The sequence below is a fragment of the Tenrec ecaudatus genome, chromosome 3 (genome assembly GCF_050624435.1).
Source record: "Tenrec ecaudatus isolate mTenEca1 chromosome 3, mTenEca1.hap1, whole genome shotgun sequence".
Lineage (NCBI taxonomy): Eukaryota > Metazoa > Chordata > Mammalia > Afrosoricida > Tenrecidae > Tenrec > Tenrec ecaudatus.
Window position 1 is genome coordinate 155,214,914 of NC_134532.1, and position 19,912 is coordinate 155,234,825.

The 19,912-nt window shown below is 38.3% G+C and overlaps 1 protein-coding gene across 1 annotated transcript in view; it reads left to right on the forward strand.

Moving 5' to 3' along the window:
• Window positions 1–18,976, forward strand: part of LOC142442424 (transmembrane protease serine 11E-like) — a 35,869-nt gene extending 16,893 nt beyond the window's left edge. The window contains exons 5-10 of the mRNA XM_075543566.1: window positions 2,154–2,317; window positions 9,966–10,004; window positions 10,949–11,126; window positions 11,994–12,253; window positions 15,470–15,612; window positions 18,815–18,976. Of these exons, the coding sequence (XP_075399681.1) occupies window positions 2,154–2,317; window positions 9,966–10,004; window positions 10,949–11,126; window positions 11,994–12,253; window positions 15,470–15,612; window positions 18,815–18,976 (946 nt within the window). The remainder of the gene's footprint in view (window positions 1–2,153; window positions 2,318–9,965; window positions 10,005–10,948; window positions 11,127–11,993; window positions 12,254–15,469; window positions 15,613–18,814) is intronic.
• Window positions 18,977–19,912: the final 936 nt, after the last annotated feature.

A 19,912-nucleotide genomic window follows, 5' to 3' on the forward strand; every position in this document is an offset into this window, starting at 1 on the left:
TTCTTCACCACATTTGCTTATGCATCCATTTGTCTTCAGCAACCCTGTTGGCAAGGTGAGCATCATGGAATGCCAGTTTAATAGAACAAAGTGTTCTTGCATTGAGGGAGTACTTGACTGGAGGTCCAATGTCCATCTCCTACCTTAATACTAAAACTGTAAATATATGCACACAGATCTATTTTACCATCATCATATATACATATATTTACATATGTACATGAGTGTATTTAGACCTCTAAAATGCCCTCTTCCTCCTAGCTTTTTCCCCTATTTCCTTTTACTTTCCTCTCGTCCCACTATCATGCTCAGCCTTCATTTGGGTTTCAGTCATTCTTCTCTGTTACATTGACCCTGATCAAGACCTAGCAGGTCTCCTACACCTTCTTTGCCATTAATTTTGGATCACTTGTTCTTGTCACTCTGATTCTATAATAAAACTTCACAGTATGTTTCTATAATAAACAAAATACATTCTAATCGGTCCCACAGGGTTGCTATGAGTTATAATCCACTTAATGTCTATGATTGTTGCTGCAAGGTGCCTTTGAGTTGATTTTGACTCATAGCAGTCCCACCTACAACAGAACGAGCAAAACCCTGCCTGATCCTGGGCCATCCTCAACATTTTCGCTATGTTTGACTTCATTGTTGCAGCCACTGGCCTCATCCATTTTGTTGACTATCTTCTTTTCATTAGATGACCGGCTGGTTTGCCAAGCATGATGCCTTTTCCTGGCAGCTAGTCCCTCTGAAGGCATAAGATGAAATCTCACCATTCCTGCTTTCAAGGAGCGTTTTGGTTGTACTTCTAAGACAGATTTGTTGGTTCTCTGGCTGTCCACTGTACTTTCAATATTATTCACCGTAATCATTATTCAAATGCATCAATTCCTCTCTTAGCATACTTACCTGTTCAGCTTTCACATGTATATGAGGTGGCTGAAAATACCACCGTGTGGCTCAGAGGCACCTTAGGCCTCAAAGTACTTAATTTATCGTTGACCCTTTAAAGAAGTGTGTGCAGCAAATTTACCCAGTGAGATATGTCTTTTGATTTCTTGATGACTGCTTTGACAAATACTTATTGTGGCTCCAAACGAAATAAACCCGTTGACAACTTTAATCTTTTCTCCATTTATCATCATGCTGTTAACTGGTCCAAGTTAATGGGTGCAGGCATCAATTTTACTTTCTAAATCACTTTCCACTTTGTTCAGTTCTTCAGCACTTAAAAAGTTCTAGCCTTGGGCCTCTGTAGTCTTTCATTTGATTGTGCAGAAGAACAGTGAATTTATTGGAAAGATGCAGTTACTTTTAAGGATTACGAATTAAGAGTATATGAAAATTAAATTCCTACAAGTAGAGACTCTTTATCAGAGTGCAGATATTCAAGTTTATAATAGATTAACAAACGTGTCCTCCAAAGATACATTTCTAATTTAAATTCTCCTTTGCACTTCCTGAATGTATGGGTTGATGCAGTGGATACCGAGGAGGCACATTCTTTGGCACATGGAATGGAGGGAAGAATGGTTGGAAGCAAGTGAGAAAGAGGAGTCAAGGATGATTCTTTTGCATTAGTTCTTAAGTTAGTAATCATTCAGCCAAATAACCATAAGATGAAGTAATTCTCCAGCTTCAAAGTATATTTGGAATTGGCTTAATAAAGATTAGTAGTTATTTAGGAGTGCTTGAAGGTTGCTTAGAAGAGATAACTGAATGTAAACTCTGGGAAAAGCACTGGGAATTATACCAGAAAGCAAAACTCACAATAAATTTTATATCCACCATGAATTTTATCTAACAATTTTGAATGTTTAACAAGAGAAATGTTAGTTTCAAAGGTTATTTTAAAAACACACACACATATTAATAACCATCTCCTTAACCAGATGTTTGGTTAAAATGCAAGGACCCATGAGTATACTAACATATTTTAAAGGGTTTGAGTTGAATATGGCTCCAAATAGAAATATAGAAGGACATATGCTGAATGTATCAAGTTGTATTTAGGGTTGTGTGTGTATATGTTTGTTTCCATGAATGTCAGGGAAAAAACAACAACAAAAAACCTGATTTTGGTATTACCAGAAATTACATTGGGTTATATTTTGAAAGTCACACTTTTCTCCTTTTTTATTGATCCACAGTAAAGGGGATCATGGAGTGTTAGCTCACATGCTGCTAATATTTAAATTCCGCTCTACCGAGGATCTCCAAAATATAAATAAAAGTATCCAACGCGTTCTGCAGGAGAAGTTGCAATACGCTACAGGGCCCCCTAAGTTAGATCCCGAATCAGTAGAAATTACAAGTAAGTATATTTCTCATATTTAATTTATTTCCTTACATGTAATAGTTCAAAATTGGCTTTAATCTTGGGAATTTTTAATATCCTTTAATTCTGGGAATGTATTATTAACAGAAAATGCGTTGGAAACTAATAACTACTGAATTTTTAAAACTTAAAAAATTTTTAATTTCTAAAACTATCATAAGCTTGTTTTCCATACAAGCCCTTCATTAACTTGTGGCTAAAATTTCTTTTTCTAAATTGGGTCTCATGTTTTAGCTCTGCTGTTATTTTTACCTCTGTTTGAGTCAGTCAGCTTTGCTGTAAATGAAATGATGAAATGTTGTGATGTACATGTTGTGTGTAAATGAAGCATTTCCCAGTCCTTTCTTGATTTGGGGAAGGGAGTTGTCAGAAAAAATGATGGAGTTGGATTTTTAGTAAGTATGAATGAAACATATGCGTTCTTCAGTGGAAACAAGGTTCTGGTTAGGGGATGGTTATTCTATATAACAGTGCTGGCTAATAATACACAAGTCAGCTGTATGGGTGCCTTAAACTTTCTAGTAGCTATATTATGTAAAATGAGAAGAAAAAGCTACAAACATCTATTAATAGTTAATATTAAGAATTTGCAAAATATAAATCTATCAAAATCGGAAGTCATAGAAAATGAAATGGTCTGCATAAAGATCAATATTCTAGACACTGTTGTTAGGTGAAGTTGAGTTGGTCCAACTAATAGCAAGCTTATGTACAACAGAATATAACACTGCCTGGTCCTACAACATCCTCACAATTGCTCTTTTGTTTGAGCCCATGATTACAGTCACTGTGCTAATTCATCTTGAAGAGGGTCTTCTTCTAGTTTGATGCCCTTCTACTTCACCAGGCACGATGTCCTTCTCCAATCTTGGTCTCTCCTGATAACACGGCCAACATATGTAAGATGAAGTCTCTCCATCCTTGATTCCATGGAGAATTCTGTCTGTATTTCTTCCAAGCAGACTTGTTTGTTTTCTTGGCAGTCTATGATATTGTCAGTATTCTCCACCAGCACCATCGTTCAAATGTACGGATTCTTCTTCAGTCTTTCTTATTCAATGTCCAACTGTGAACTGGTATTGGATATTTTGAATCTGACAATCAAATGATTTTCTATGCTGGTAATAGCAAATTCAAGAGGAATGAGATAACATTTATTATTAAAATGATATTTCAAAATCTATCTTGAAATACAATCCTGTCTGTGAGAGGATATGTATCTACATACAGGGAAATCCAAACAATCCAACTATTATTCAAATTTATTCAAGAGCCACTAAAACTAGTGATGAAGAAATTGAAGAATATCAAATTCTTCAGTCTGAAGAACACATCAAACATGTAGCCAAGATGCGTTGTAATTACTGGCAAATGGACAGCAAAAGTTGTTAGCAACGAGGAAGGAACAGTAGTTGGATCTATGGCTTTGGTGATAGAAACAAATCTGGAGATTGCATGATAAACTTTTGCAACACCGATAACTTCTTTGTTGAAAATACCATTTTTCATCAACACAAACAGTGACCATAAAAGTGGGCTACTCCAGACAGAAATGAAGATTACTACATTTATTAGAAGAGACTATGGAGAAGCTCAATAACAGCAACTAAAATGAGGCCAGGGACCGACTGTGGAACAGACCATCAATTGCTCATATGTAAGTTCAGGTTGAAGCTGAAGAAATTTGAAATAAGTTCACAAAAGCTAAAATATGACTGAGAATATCTCATTTGAATTTTGAGAACATCCGAAGAGTAGATTTGACCCACTGAACATTAATGATAGAAGACCTGAGAAGAGATCAGTAGGGATGTCAGAAAAGACTCTGATATTTTATTTTGATCATAGAGTAGCTAAAGCAAATGCAAGAAATGATGAAGTCAAGGTGCTGAACAGAACACTTCAAAGGGCAGCTCAAGAAGACCAAGTGAAATATTAGAATGAAATATGCAAAGACTGTAGTTAGGCAACCAAAGAGGCATGCCCAACAGTTTAAGACATGCTTAATCTAAAAGAACTGAGGAAAAATCCAGCCCCGAGTTACAACATTGAAAGATTCTATGGGCAAAAAATATTGAACCATGCAGGTTCAAAATATTGAACCAAACACCAAAAGAAGATGGAAAGTATACATAGTCCCCGTACCAAAAAGAACTGGTCAACATTCAATCATTTTGAGAGGTACCATATGATTAACAACTAATTGTACTGAAGGAAGAACTGTAGGCTGCACTGAAGACTTTAGCTACAAAACAATGCTCCAAGAATTGATGGAATACCGATTGAAAAATTTCAACACGACAACAAAGCACTCAGTTGTTTATACCAGGAAATTTGGAAGACAGCTACATGGTCAACTGACTGGAAAAAAATCTATATTTGTTCCCATTTCAAAGAAAGGGGTGCAACAGTATTCAAAAATTATAGAGAAAAAATTTTGATATCACCCAAAAGTAAAATTTTGCTTATGATCCTCCAAAAATGGTTGCAGAAGTACATGGACAGCGACCAGAGGTACAGGCCAGATTTAGAAGAAGACATTGAACAAGAGATGTCATTGCTGACATCAGATAAATCTTGGCTGAAACAGAATACCAGAAAGATTTTTACTTTGCTTTATTGAATATGCACAACCATTTGACTGTATGGATCATAATATACTCTGGATAACCTTCCTTCAGAAGCATGGGAATTTAGAAAGTTTCATTATGCTCATGTAGACCTGTAAAAGGAACCAGAGAATATGACATAGTTTAAAATCAGGAAAGGTATGCATCAGAATTGTATCCTCTCAGCGTACTTGTTCAATCTATATGCTGAGCAAATAATCAGAGAACATGGATTATATAAAGAATGGGGAAACAGGATGGGAGGGAGTCTTATTTAAACCTGCCATATGTAGATGACACGCCTTCCTTGCTAAAATTGAGGTCATGAAACAGTTGCTGATGAAGCTCAAGCATTGCAGCCATGAATATGAGTTACAACTCAAAGTAAAGGAAACCAGTATCCTCATAATAGGAAAATAGCTAACGTCATGATAAACAGAGAAAAGATTGATGCTGTCGAGTAATTCAGGTTGCATGGGTGCACAATGAATGCCGAAAGTAGCAGGAGTCAAGGAATCAAGCAATGCATTACATTGGGAGAATCTGTTATGCAGACCTCTTTGAAATGTTGAAAAGCATGTACATATTACTAAGGTGTGCCAGATCCAAACTACAGTGTTTCAACATATGAAAATGGGACACTGATTAAGGAAAACTAGGGAATAATTGATAAATTTGAATTATGGTGCTGGAAAAAAATATTGAGAGCACTGTGGATAGCTAAAAGAACGAACAAATCTGCACTGGAAGATGTACAGCAGAACTCTCCTCAGAAACAAGGATGATGAGACTTCATTTCATGTACTTTGGTCATGTTATCAGGAGGCCGGTGCCTACAAAAGTCCATCACGCTTGGTAAAGTAGAGTGGCAACAACGAGGAAGACCCTTGAGAGATGGATTGACACAGTGGCTGCAGCAAAGGGGTCAAGCATAACAATTGTGAGGATGGTGCTGGACCAGGGGGTGTTTTGTTACATTGCACACAGTGTCACTCCACGGCACCTGACAACATCAGACTATGTAAAAGGATGCCTTGTGGCACAGCGAGTTAAGAGTTGGATTTCTGATAGCAAGCTTCTCAGAGGGAGAAGGATGAGACTTTCTGCTCCTTTGAAGAATGACAACCTCAGAGACCCACGGGCGTAGCTCTACTCAGATATGTAGGGTTCCCATGAGCCTGAACTGAGTCAATGGCAATGACAGCGCAGTGTTGTGTAAACATAAGCATATTATAACAACCCCAGGTTGAAAGGCACTCAAAATACCTCTGGGGAAGAGCTGCTTCCTCATGGTAGAGTCGATCTTAATTTCCTGGGTGGAGTAAACACTTAAGAGCCTGTATTTATTGATGCCTGACTCAAAATGAGACACAACAGCTACAAACATCCATTACCAATTAAAATATGGAATATACAAAGAATAAATCTAGGAAGATTAGAGGTCATCAAAAATTGAATAAAATGCATAAAAATGAAGATCCCAGGCATGAGTGAGCTGAACTGAGCTGCGATTGGCTAATTTGAGTCTGACAATCACATGGTTTACTATGCTGAATGTGGAAGACTGCTGACTGAATGGTTGGTGAGTTGTGTGATATTGTCAAGAATATCATATATGAATAAATCAGAAGGCCACTGAAAACTGGGAAAGAAAGAAAAGACCAAAGACAAAGAGTAAAGTATATGTCAGAGAGACTGAGATTTGCTCTTGCTCATAGAGTAGCTAAAGCAAAAAGTGAAGTCAAAGAGCTGACAGAACAGTTCAAAGGGCAGCTCAAGAAGACCACGTAAACTATTATAATGGAACGTGCAGAGACCTAGAGCTAGAAAACCCAAAGGAAGAAGGAACTCAGCATATCTCAGTCAGAAGGAATTGAAGAAAAGTTCAATCTTCAAATTGAAATACTGAAGGATTATTTGGGAAAAATCTTGGACAAAGCAGGAAGTATGAGAAGAAAATGGGAAAATAAATGGACTGCAAATTGAAATGTTCCAACAAGCTGATGTAGCACTCCCTCTTCCAGGAACTTTGGAAGAGAGCTATCTGGATAACTGACCGGAAAAGTTTCATGTTGTTGTTGCTGTTTGGGGCCATTGAGTTGGTTCCAGCCCATAGCAACCCTAGGTACAGCAGAGTAAAACACTGCCTGATTCTGCACCATTCTCACAAGTATTCCTATGCTGAAGCCCACTGTTGTAGCTGCTGTGTCCGTCTGTCTTGTTGAGGGCCTTCCTCTTTTTCACTACCTCTCTACTAAGCATGATGTCCTTCTCCACAGACTGGTGTCTCCTGGCAACATGTTCAAGGTATATCAGATGAAGTCTTACCACCCTCGCCTCTAAGGAGCACTCTGGTGGTACTTCTTCCAAGACAGATTGGTTAATCATTTTAGCATTCCATGGTACTTTCACCTTTCTTCTTCTGCACCACAATTCAAAAGCCTGTCTGTGCTCATTTTTTTAAAAAAGTGACCCAACAGAATGTGGAGATTATCAAATAGTACTAGTAATACCACATAAAATTAAAATTTGCCAAAGATACCATATATATTCGTGTGTAAGCCAAGTTTCTCAGCGCATTTTTTTAATGCAGTTTGTGAGGTAAAATTAAGTGCCTTGGCTGATATTCGGGTCAGCTTATACTTGAGTATATATGGTAATTGAAATATGATAATTAAAAATGGTTGCATCAACTGTAAGAGATTGAATTCAGGGTTATCATTGTTGATGTCAGATGACTCTTTGCTGAAAGTGGAGAATGTCACAAACATATTTACTTGGTTGTTTTTTATTTGTTTGGTTGGTTTTTCGTTAAATTTTGTTTAATGGGTATTCAAATTCTGTGACAAATTTTTGGTCAAGTGGTTTTCCATTTCAAAAGTACTGATTTCAAAAACTAATAACTTAAAAAATCACTTTATTAGGGGTTCATACAACTGTTATCACAATCCCTACACACATCCATTATGTCAAGCACATTTGTACATTTGTTGCCACCATCAGCTCAAAACCTTTGCTTTCTGCTTGAGCCCTTGGTATCAGCTCATCATTCAAAAACTAATAACTTAAGACTGTCACACACACAAAGAAATACATGGTCCATCTCCTTTTTATCGACTATGCAACAACACTTGATTGTGTGGATAATAATAAACTATAAGTAACATTGAGAAAAAAGGGCATTCCAGAGCACTTCATTGTGTTCATGTGGAACTTATACATAGACTAAGAGGCAGCTGTTTGTACAGAAAAGGGAATACCGTAGGATTTAAAATCAGGAGAAGTGCTCAGCAGAATTGGACTCTTTCACTCTGCTGATTCAGACTGTATGCTGAGTAAGTAATGTGAGAACCTGGACCCTGAGAAGAAGAACACTGACCTGGGACTGGAGAAAGACTTGCTAATAACCTTTGATGATCAGATGATGCAACCTTGCTTGCTGAAAACGTAGAGGATTTGACACTTTGCGGTGGACTCAAACATTGGAAAGGCTGTGATGGTGTAAGACCCATCAGTACTTTGTGTGGTTGAACATAGATCTGCTAAGTATCAGGGCTGACTTGACAGCACCCAACAACAACATCAATACAGCAGGCCTCAGAACTGATCTGACAACACCCAACAACAAAAAGAACAACAATAATCCAATATAATATCATTTCAGTAATAGTTAATGTGAAACACTTAATGCTTTGTTTTTTATTCTTTTTGGTTGTTACTAAGACTTTTGTTTGGATCCACAATCAATGTTCATAGAAGTAGCAGTCAAAATATGAAAAGACACTTTGTATTAGGTAAATCTATGGCACAAGACCTCTTTGGAGCATTGAAAAGCAAGGATGTTACTTTGAGAACTAAGTATTTTCCATTGCCTCATATGAATTTGAATGTTGCACATTAAATAAGGAAGATCAAAGAAGGATCAATGCATCTGAATGGATTGTGGTGCTGGAGAAGAGTGTTAAAAGTACCGTGGACTGCTGAAAAGGCAAATGGATTTTTCTTGGAGGAAGTATGTCCAGAATACTCCTTAGAGGGAAGAATGTTGAGGCTTCATCTTACATACTTTGAACATGTGGTCAGGGGAGCCCAGCCCTTGGAGATGGACATCATGCTCGGTAAAGTGGAGGGGGAGTGAAAAAGAGGAAAGCTCTCAAGAAGATAGGTTGATGTTCTGACTGTAGCAATGGGCTCAAGCATAGGGAACAAGTGTGAGAATGGCACAGGACTGGGCAGTGTTTCATTCTGTTGTGCACAGGGGTCTTATGGGTTGGAAGCATCTCAAGAGCACCTAACAATAAGGTCTTGCAATCTACTGTATATGTTATACTTATTGCACGTTTTAGTCAGACTAGCCACTTTTATGAAGATACAAATTCATCCTGTGATATTCCAAGAGAGTCAGAAAGCACAAGAGCTTAGAGTTTTATGTATCCGTTATTTTGTTTAAGGTTTGAAGAGGAATAATTCAACAAGTTAAGAGTCTATTGGCTGAAGTTGAATGACATTTTGAGGATAAACTGTATTCCTAAAACCTTAGCAGCAGAAAGAATATTTAGAAATGGATAACATTATTTTTAATAGGAGCAAGGCTTGTTATAGAGAAGCCACATGGTTCTGTTTCAAAGTGATAATGTGACAATGAGTATATTAAAATAATCTGAAAGAAGGGTCAGTGACAATATTATCACATCTGGGAAATCAGTACTATGGTGTAGATAGGTCTTTCCCCCAAGGGGAAATTCAGATTTCTGGGCTTTAGTTTTGACCTACTTAATAAGAATTACTGAGACAAAGGAACAGAAATCTGTACTACAAAGATACTCCTGTGTGGCTCTTGCTCACACAAATGTTTTTTCCAAAGGCAGGACACATGCTATGCTTATGAAAAACTGGGCTGTGTTATTCATATCCTAATTGCTGCAACTATGCAGTAATTTATTTGAAGCCTTGAGAGGGTTCATATAATTATGATATGCTAAACTAATTCTATTAATCATTTTTATGTATTTCAGAACTCAACAAGACAGAAACAGATAACTATCTGAACAGTTGTAAGTTCAAGATTTTTACTAAAATGTAAAAGTTACAGATGCACTTTGATTGCTTTGTGCACAACTCACGTTCTTTGTTTTAGGAACTAGAGGAAAGTTGTATTTTTCATCATTGCTACATTGCACCCTGACTGGCTGGTCTCCTCTCGGAGACCCTTCTGTAAGGGGATGTCCAGTGGCCTGCAAACGGGCTCTGGGTCTCCACTCTGGACTCTCCCCCCCTCATTCACTATAAGATTTTTTTGTTCTGATGATGTCTGATACCTGATCCCTTCAACACCTCATGATTGCACGAGGCTAGAGTGATTCTTCCATGTGGGCTTTGTTGCTTCTGAGCTAGATGGCCGCTTGTTTATCTTCAAGCCTTTAAGATCCCAGATGCTATATCTTTTGATAGCCGGCACCATCAGCTTTCTTCACCACATTTGCTTATTCACCTGCTTTGTCTTCAGCAGTTGGGAATGACAGGCAATTTTATGGAGTTGGTGGCATGTGTTAATGAAGCTAGCAAAGACCTGAATAGTATCTTCATCTACATTTCAAAAATGTTAGCTCTATACCTAATATGCTTAATATTTATGGAAACAACACATTTATACATTTATCTTAAATATGAAGAAACATGCTACTCACTAGTTTAGAATGTTAGTTAATTCATAATTGATTTAAACATCAAGTGAAAGATGAATTTCTCTCTATATATACGTGTGCGCAATTAAAAAAATGTGGCAACATTGTGAAGTCCACAACTAATCCAGTCTAGGGACAGGAAAGCAGTTACATAATGTATTCTAGAGGAGATAACAATTGATTTGAATGTTTAAAGAACAGGAGTTAAATGAAGCTTTACAGTTTAAGAAATGGCAATACCAAGAGTAAGTGTATGATGTTATTGGAGTACATATTATAAGTAACATGGGGCTTAACATCATTTTCCTTGGTAGGCTGTGGCACTCGAAGGAGCAAATCTACCGGGCAGGGTCTCAGGATTGTTGGTGGAACAGAGGCAGAAGAAGGTGAATGGCCGTGGCAAGCTAGCCTGCGGTGGGATGGAGTCCACCGCTGTGGTGCTACGTTGATTAGCAGAACGTGGCTTGTGAGTGCTGCTCACTGCTTTAAGACGTAAGTACTGAATCTTTCTTCTTTCCTTTTTAAAGATCATTTTATTGGGGGCTCTTATCATATTCTCATTCTTTTTGTTTTGTTTTCTTTTTTTTAAACATTTTATTAGGGGCTCATACAGCTCTTATCACAATCCATACATATACATACATCAATTGTATAAAGCACATCTGTACATTCTTTGCCCTAATCATTTTCTTTTTTTTCTTCTTTTCTTTTTTTTACATTTTATTAGGGGCTCATACAACTCTTATCACAATCCATACATATACATACATCAATTGTATAAAGCACATCTGCACTTTCCCTGCCCCAATCATTCTCAAAGCATTTGCTCTCCACTTAAGCCCTTTGCATCAGGTCCTCTTTTTTCCCCCTCCCTCCCTGCTCCCCCTATGTTCTCATTCTTCACAGACACACACACACAGAGACACACAGTAGACAGTGTCCATTTTATAGTACCACTTTGCTAAATTATTGAAAGCCTCTGTGGTTTTCACAGTAAGGTGTACAAATATGTTTGTGGGTAGGAGATGATGGGGCACATAAAATACACTTTTCTCCTTCAATCTGCATAGAATATGCTTTCCAGATGTTTCTGTGGAGTCAATGATGTTCACAGTCATCAAATACGTCATGATTTGGGACTGGGTGACTTGGTGAAATATGCCATCATGGTATTTCCATCTGTGATTTGACCATTGAGTCTGATCATCAGATTGGAAAGTAGTTTTTTTAGTACACAGAGAAGCTACACTTTTTAAAAGAAGATGTCATTCTGACACTCGCACACCACATTACTGAACATAAAATTTTCCTATTGGAGGCATGGTAAAGCAGGATTTCTTCTTCCTTCTTGATCCTCAGGTATAAGGATCCGAGCAGGTGGACTGCTTCCTTTGGAGTGACACTAACACCTTCCAAAAGGAAGTACGGCCTCCGGAGGATAATTGTCCACGAGCAATACAACTCCCCATCTCACGACTATGACATTGCAGTCGCAGAGCTTTCTCGGCCCGTGCCTTACTCAAATGCGGTCCACAGAATTTGCCTTCCTGATGCTTCTCATGAGTTCCACCCCGGGCAACAAATGTTTGTGACAGGCTTTGGAGCATTGCAAAATGATGGTGAGCATCTGAACAGAAAGGCAAATCAAAGTAAAATAATGCATTTGAAACAATGGAATGTCATGCCCAAATATACTAATTGGTTGTCATATGCCCATGGTCAAGACAGACTCTCCTAGTGAACTATGTTTTTCAAAGACACACATTTCCTGAAGCCTTGGGTTACTGTGAGTGCCTTCCTATCACTGTAAAAATGGTGTTTGGAAAAGGTGTCTTTCTACCCTTTGGAGATTAGCGTTAATGACTAAATTGGGGAGCTCATAGAGAAACAGAAAGCCACATTTCCCTACTGTAATTATCGCGTAAGTTAAGCACTGGGGTGGAAATTAGTTAAACAACTTGAGGTGTTCATCTTTACAATTAAAGTAGTTGGGAAGAAATTTGGTGAGCATTCTCTTTTCTAGCATTACACTATCTGAAAAAATGTGTATCTTATGAGACTATGGGGAGAGATCCATAGTTGTTCCCATTCCAAAGAAAGGTGATTATCATAGTTAGATAATGTTATATCTACTAGATGCTCCTGGCTAGGAGTGGAGTCAGACCTGTCAATCAGCTCACAGTCAAATGCTGTCACCTTGGAGGCATGGCCTTCTTCTAAGTAGAACCCTGGGAATGGCTCTTGCTCTGCCACTGACCCTGAGAGCCGCCGGAACCCCGCCGTGCTCCCATTGACCTTGGGTCTACATGAATCTGCGACTACTAACCTGTGATCTTCCTGTATTCTGCATCATTGCACGTGACTTCAGGAATCTGAAAAGGGGCTCATGGACTATTATCAGACTTATGAACTTGAGTTGGACTGGCTGGATGCTTTCTTGATATATAATTACTTAAAAATGTTTTATAGAGACTCATACAGCTCTTATCACAATCCATACATATATACAATGTATAAGGCATATCTGTCCATTCATTGCCCTCATCATTCTCAAAACATTTGCTCTCCACTAAAGCCCTTGGCATCAGTTTTTCCCATTCTTCCCTGCTCCCCCCTCCCTCATGAGCCCTTGGTAATTTATAAATTATTATTCTGTCCTATCTTGCTCTGCCCAATGTCTCCCTTCACCCACTTTCTATTGTCTGTCCCCCAGAGAGGAGGTCACACGTAGATCTTTGTAATCGGTTCCCTCTTTCCAACCCACCCTCCCTCTACCCTCCCAGTATCGCCACTCTCACCACTGGTCCTGAAGGTATCATCCACCCTGGATTCCCTGTATTTCTAGTTCTTATCTGTACCAGTGTACATCCTCTGGTCTAGCCAGACTGGCAAGGTAGGATTCGGATCATGATAGTGGGGGGAGTGGAGGGAAGCATTTAGGAACTAGAGGAAAGTTGTATTTTTCATCGGTGCTACATCGCACCTTGACTGGCTCATCTCCTCCCCTAGATCCCTCTGCAAGGGGATTTCCAGTGGCCGACAAATGATCTTTGGGTCTCCACTCTGCACTCCCCTCTTCATACTCTCTCTTGTACACATATGTGTGTCACTGCATTTGTTTCTCTAGTCAGCCTGGCCTAACACAGTGACTCAGCAGAAACACACAACAATATCATTGCTATTTCACACAGGAAAATTTTGCTGAAGATCATCCAACAATGATTGCAGCAGTGTATTGAGAGAGAACTGCCACAGTTCCCACTGGATTCAGAAGACAATGTAGAATGAGGGGCATCACTGCTGATGGCAGATGGATCTTGGCTCAAGGCAGAGACTAGCAGAAGGATGTCTGCTTGTGTTTCATTGACTCTGCAAAGACATTCGACTGTGTGGACTGTACAGATAACCTTGAGAAGAATGAGAATTCCAGAACCCTTTATTGTGATCATGAGGAACTTGTACATGGATCAATTGCTTATGAGGAACTTGTACATGGATCAAGAAACTTGCACATGGATCAATTTGTGAGAACAGAACCAAGGAATACTGCATGGCTTAAATAAGGAATGGTGTGCATCAGGGTTGTACCCTCTCACCATCCTTGATCAATCCATATGCTGGTAAGATAATCAGAGAACCTGGCTTATATGAAAAAGAATGTGCCATCAGAATTGGAGGAAGGGTTATTAACAACCTGAAATATGCAAATGACACAACCTTGTAAGCTGAAAATGAGGAGGACTTGAAGTACATGCTGATGAAGTACAGGATTGCAGCCTTCAGTATGGATTATGATTCAATGTAAAGAAGACTAAAATCCTCACAATTGGACCGATAGGTAACATCATGGTGAATGGAGTGAAGTTCGAAGTTGTCAAAGATTTTGTGTTGCTTGGATACACAATTGCTGCTTATGGAAGCAGCCATCCAGAGATCAAACAATTCATTGCATTAGGTAAATCTGCTGCACAAAACCTGTTCAGAATATTGAAAAGCGGCAGAAAAAAAAAAGAATATTGAAAAGCAAGGATCTTACTTTGAGGACTAAAGTGTGTCTGAACCAAAGTCATGGTATTTTCCATCGTCTTGTATGCTTGTTAAAGTTAGGCATTGACTGAAGAAGCATGGATGCATTTGAATTGTGGTGCTGGAGAATAACATTGAAGTACCGTGCACAGCTAAGAGGTCCACAAATCGATCCGCCTTGGAAGAAGTGTGTGTAGAGTGCCTCTTCGAGACAAGGATGGTGGGAATTCATCTGACATACTTTGGCCATATTGTCAGGAGAGTCCAGTCCCTGGAGAAGAACATCCTGGTTTTCAAAGTGAAGGAGTAATGAAACAGAGGAAGGCTCTCCAGGAGAGGGATGGACACTCAGGCACAGGGCAGTTGTGAGGATGGCACACGGCCATGCAGCGTTCCATTTTGTTGTGCACAGGGCGCCTATGGTTTGGAATGGACTCAGTGGTACCTAACAACAACAACAACAAGAACAACAAGAGTCTGCATCTCTATCTTATCCAATCAGAATGGAAGGACTCTCCAAATTAGAGTCCTTGTTACCTAGGGGCTTATGCACTGGGCTGCTAGCCACATGAAAGATGAGAATTTACAGCCTCAGAAACCCACAGGGAAATTCCTAATCTGCTTAGAGAGTCGCTGAGTCCGAACTGATTCAATTGCAGAGAGTGAGAGTTTTTTTTCTCCAAATTTATATAATAAACCAGGGGTTTCAAAAAGTTTATGGAAAGATAATGGAAAATGCCCACAATTTCCCTCCCAAGTTTCTTCATATGTATACTAACAAATACAGTGATGGTATTTTTTCCTTCTAGGAAGCAGTCAAAATCAACTTCATCAAGTACAGGTGGATCTCATAGACACTAGAACCTGCAATGAGCCTCGAGCTTACAATGGCGCCATAACTCCCAGAATGCTATGCGCCGGCTCCTTGAAAGGAAATAAAGATGCGTGCCAGGTAAGAAGTTTTATTTATTAGTGTGGCACATGCCTTTTGGGTGACATTTAATTTTGAAATATTATAGAAGGTTGCAAAGATTCCACACCTAATTTCCACAAACATAATGATTGGTCTTGTTAGTGGTGGCCAAATCAGCCTCTGATTCATGGCAACCCCATGGGTTAAGGTTTCATAAAAGAGTTATCATGTGATTGACAGTTACATGAAGATTACCTGTCTATAATCTTTACAGAAATGGGTCACTGTTTTTTTCTTTTAAAATCAGGGAACTGACTTGCTACAATGTGTGTTGATAGATCAAAGGCGTTTTATCACATGAGATTTGTGTAAGTGGTGCAGTGGGCTTACATGTTGGGTTGCAAACCAAAAGGTTCGCTGTTCACACATGCAGCCACATCTGGGAAAAGGATGAAACAGTTAGGTTCTATAAAGATTTAAAATCTGTGAAATTTTAGGGAGAAATTAGATTTTCCTATTGTGTCAACTTTGAGTTGGCATTGACTTACCAGCAGTGGGTTTGGGCTTGGTTCTAGTTTAGATTCATGTAACCATCACCAAAGTCAGGATGGAGACCTATTCTAACAAAACAAAGATCTTCCTTCACAGTAATATCTATTTTCTTCCTTCCCCCTATCTCTGACAATTATTAATATATTCCACATATTAAAAAATTTTGTCCTTTAGAGACTGTAACGTTAATGGAATCACACAGCAATCTTATTTTAGAAATCTATTTGTATGTATTTATAGTGTTTGTGGTCATGTCGCAGGGTCAAGCAGTGTTTTGTTCTGATGCACAGAGGGTCCCTATGAGTCAGAACTAACTCAAGGGGACCTGGCAATAGCAACAGCATAGTGTTTCTGATGATCCCTTGGTGGAAACGCTTTAGTGCTTCTTCTAGATATTATATGTTTAATTCATTACAGTCTAGAGATGCCAATAGTTTACCAATTTGGGCAAAGTGTAGAATAGAAAACTTACCTCTCCCTAAGTCCCATTTATATTATTAAATATTAATAAACATAAACAGTAAATATTTTCTCTACTCAGATTGAGGACCACACTGAACAACATTTTTGTTTAATTGTCAAGTGTAACATAGAAAATATAACAGGGTAAAGTCTATTGTATTCACCCATAGTTTGCTTATTCTGTTGTTCTTCTCTCCTTCCTAAGTTTCTCAGATTTCTTCTTTTATTGTTCCTTTCAACCATTGTTTAAGGTAGATATGGCAGTAACAAATTGTCTTAGGTTTTGGTTTTAGTGTTGAAAAAAATCTTTACTTTCTTTTCATGTCTGAAAGATGATTTCATAGAATGTAGAACTTGAGACTGAATATTTTAATTTCAGCACTTAAAGAAAACTGATTCATTAATTATTCTTTAATCCCATTCATCTGGTCTCCATGGTTTCTGAAGACAATTTTTCTGTCAGTCCAATTTTTTCCCCTTAAAATGAGATGCACTTTTTTCGTCCCTCCTTCAAGACTATTTTTTTCATTGCCTTTAGTTTTGAGAAGTTATGTTATCATGCCTCTTAGGATGCCATTCTCTGGATTTATACTGCTTGGCATTTGCTTGTTTTTTTTTAATCTGTAGGTTCATGTCTTTTACCAAAATTGGGGATTTTTCAGCCATTAATTTTGGAGTATTGCTTTTTACCCTACCTTCTTCCTTATTTCTATTTTCCTTTTGTTCAGTATTTTGTTAGTCTTCACAGGTCCCTGAGTTTCTGTTGTTGTTGTTGTTGTTGCTGTTTTGTTTTCTACCTGACAATACTGTTTTGCTTTTTCTGAGTTTACAAGTTTCCCAAAATTGACATATTGTAATCTTACCACTTTTAAAATCTGTTAGTAAAAAAATATGCGCTGAGATTCTCTGACAAGTTTTTGCCTTACACAGGTTTTACTGTAGTATCCTTTAAGGAAAAAGCCCTTATATTTACCATGGATTTTTAAATAATCATCTTATTGGGGCTTATACAACTCTTATCACAATCCACCCATCTATCCATTGTGTGAAGCACATTCAGCATTAGTAGATATTTATTATTTATTTGACTTGAAAATTATAAAAAATTACTTTAAGTTAATCTATTATGGATATTTAGTACTCTTTTCATAAGAATATAAGGCAATACACAGGAAGGTAGAGTAATGTAAGTGAAAACACCTTGCACTTCTGAGTTAGAGAACTCTGGGTTCAAATTCTTATATGTCACCACAGGAAAGTTAAACAATTTTTTTTAATTTCAGAAAATAAAAATGGATAAAATAAAATGTCTTTCTATGGTTTATTGCAAGGAATGCATGAATTAATTTAATGTCAATTAAGAGTTTCATAGAATGGTAAACACTTAATGGATAGTCAATAACCAGAGACTACTAGCTGAGCAATGATTGAATGTTCTCCATAAAGAATAATTCCTCTAGAATTCACAAAACAGACACAATGTATTTATTAAGTTCTGCCTTATGTTAGACTTTCTGTTAACCACTATACAATCACTGTCTTACATACATAATTTTCAGAATAATCCTCTGATTCGGTACTATTAGGAGAATTAACAAGTAAATCAATTGAGATGGAGTGCCCAGTGCCAACTGTCAAAGTATTAGGCCAGTAACGGAACGTTTGGATCTTGAGTTCATGCAGAGCTGTCTCAGAACAGAGGTCTGAAGAATTACTTTCAATAAAACCAGCCATTTGAAAATCTTTCGGAGTACAGTTCTTCTCTGACACGTGTGGGTGGCAATGAGGCCGAGTTGATAAGACTGCAATTGATTTAGACAGGTCATTAAATCCCAGGTGTGTGACTGGGAAGACCTTCCCTGTTCTTCCTCAGGAATAGAAGCTTCACCTGTGGGCAGGGAGTTATGCCACACTGATAAAGAGGCAATCCTGCTTGGTAGCCGATAGAATTATATTTGCTTTATATATCGTATCAACTAAGAACGCTGGTCTCTGGTGAGGAGGGGCCTTCAAGCTCATTAGACTGAACCTGGAATTAAGCCAGTTCTCTAGGAATTTGGGGCTTGCTTTTTACGCCGATACCTGGCGAATATCCAAAGGCGAACGTCTGCATTTAAACGCACTGGCGATTTTAAAATAACCATTTCATCAAACTCTTATGTTGGAAACGGAAACTTCTTCTGTAGTGACCAGAATCATTAATTAGTAATCTCTCCTTTCCCCTCAGGGTGACTCCGGAGGACCACTGTCCAGCCCCAATTCTAGGGATATCTGGTATCTTGCTGGCATCGTAAGCTGGGGAGATGAATGTGGGGAGCCGAATAAGCCCGGGGTTTATACCAGAGTGACCGCCTTCCGTGACTGGGTCGCCTCTAAAACTGGTATCTGAGAGAGAGAGAGACCATTCTCAGAGACCTGGAATAATTGTGAAAGACGTTTTGTAGGCGAACAGGTTCTAAGGTGCTTGATGCATATATTTCCTTCCTCCCTCTGCTCCTCACGTGCGCGTCCTTATGCCCGATGGACTCCACTCCAATGTGCGCTCTTCGGGTCCTGTCATCAGCATTGGGCTTGTTGGCAGAAATTTCTCACGGTGCAGTGATTTCTTTTTTCATCTTCCCAGCTACTCTCATCACAGTACATTTTCACCCTCTAGGCGCAGGGTGAAGAGTGAGGGTAAACTCAAAAATGTACGGTCTTTTTCCCCTTCTAGTGAAGTGAGGGAAGTTATCACCTTCATTATACAAGGTCTAGCAAGAAGCGACAACAGAACATGAAACGCTGTGTGACACAGGATGGAGGGGACTGAAGCAAGGAATTACAGAGGAATGAAAACTTAACTTTATTTTCACATCTCGTCAAACAACTACTGAGATAAATGATTGGAAGCTTCTATTGATGTAACATAATTATATAAATTCTGTATGATGTACCTGCTCTGACCGAGATAAAACAAATGCGCTTTACTTTCTCATTGAATTTCCAGGGACATCAATGTACAATAATAAAAAAATAAATAAAATTTACATGTGCTAACATTATAATATGACAAATTATGAAGAAGAGAAAGATGAGAAAAAATCCACTAGGCAATTTATTGGTAATTCTTTTAAGATTTAAGGATGTAATGAAAATTCACTTGAGGACAACAAGCATATTTTATGTGGTAAAGTTTGTGTGTGTGTTATTGAATGGGAGGGAATGAAGGCGTACTCTATCTCTTTTGAATTGAAGGGGATTAAAACCAACTACTTGTATATTTAAATATTTCACAAACTGCAAAGTCTAAGGAAGAAATACCCCAAAAGTTAGAATGAAGTTTCAG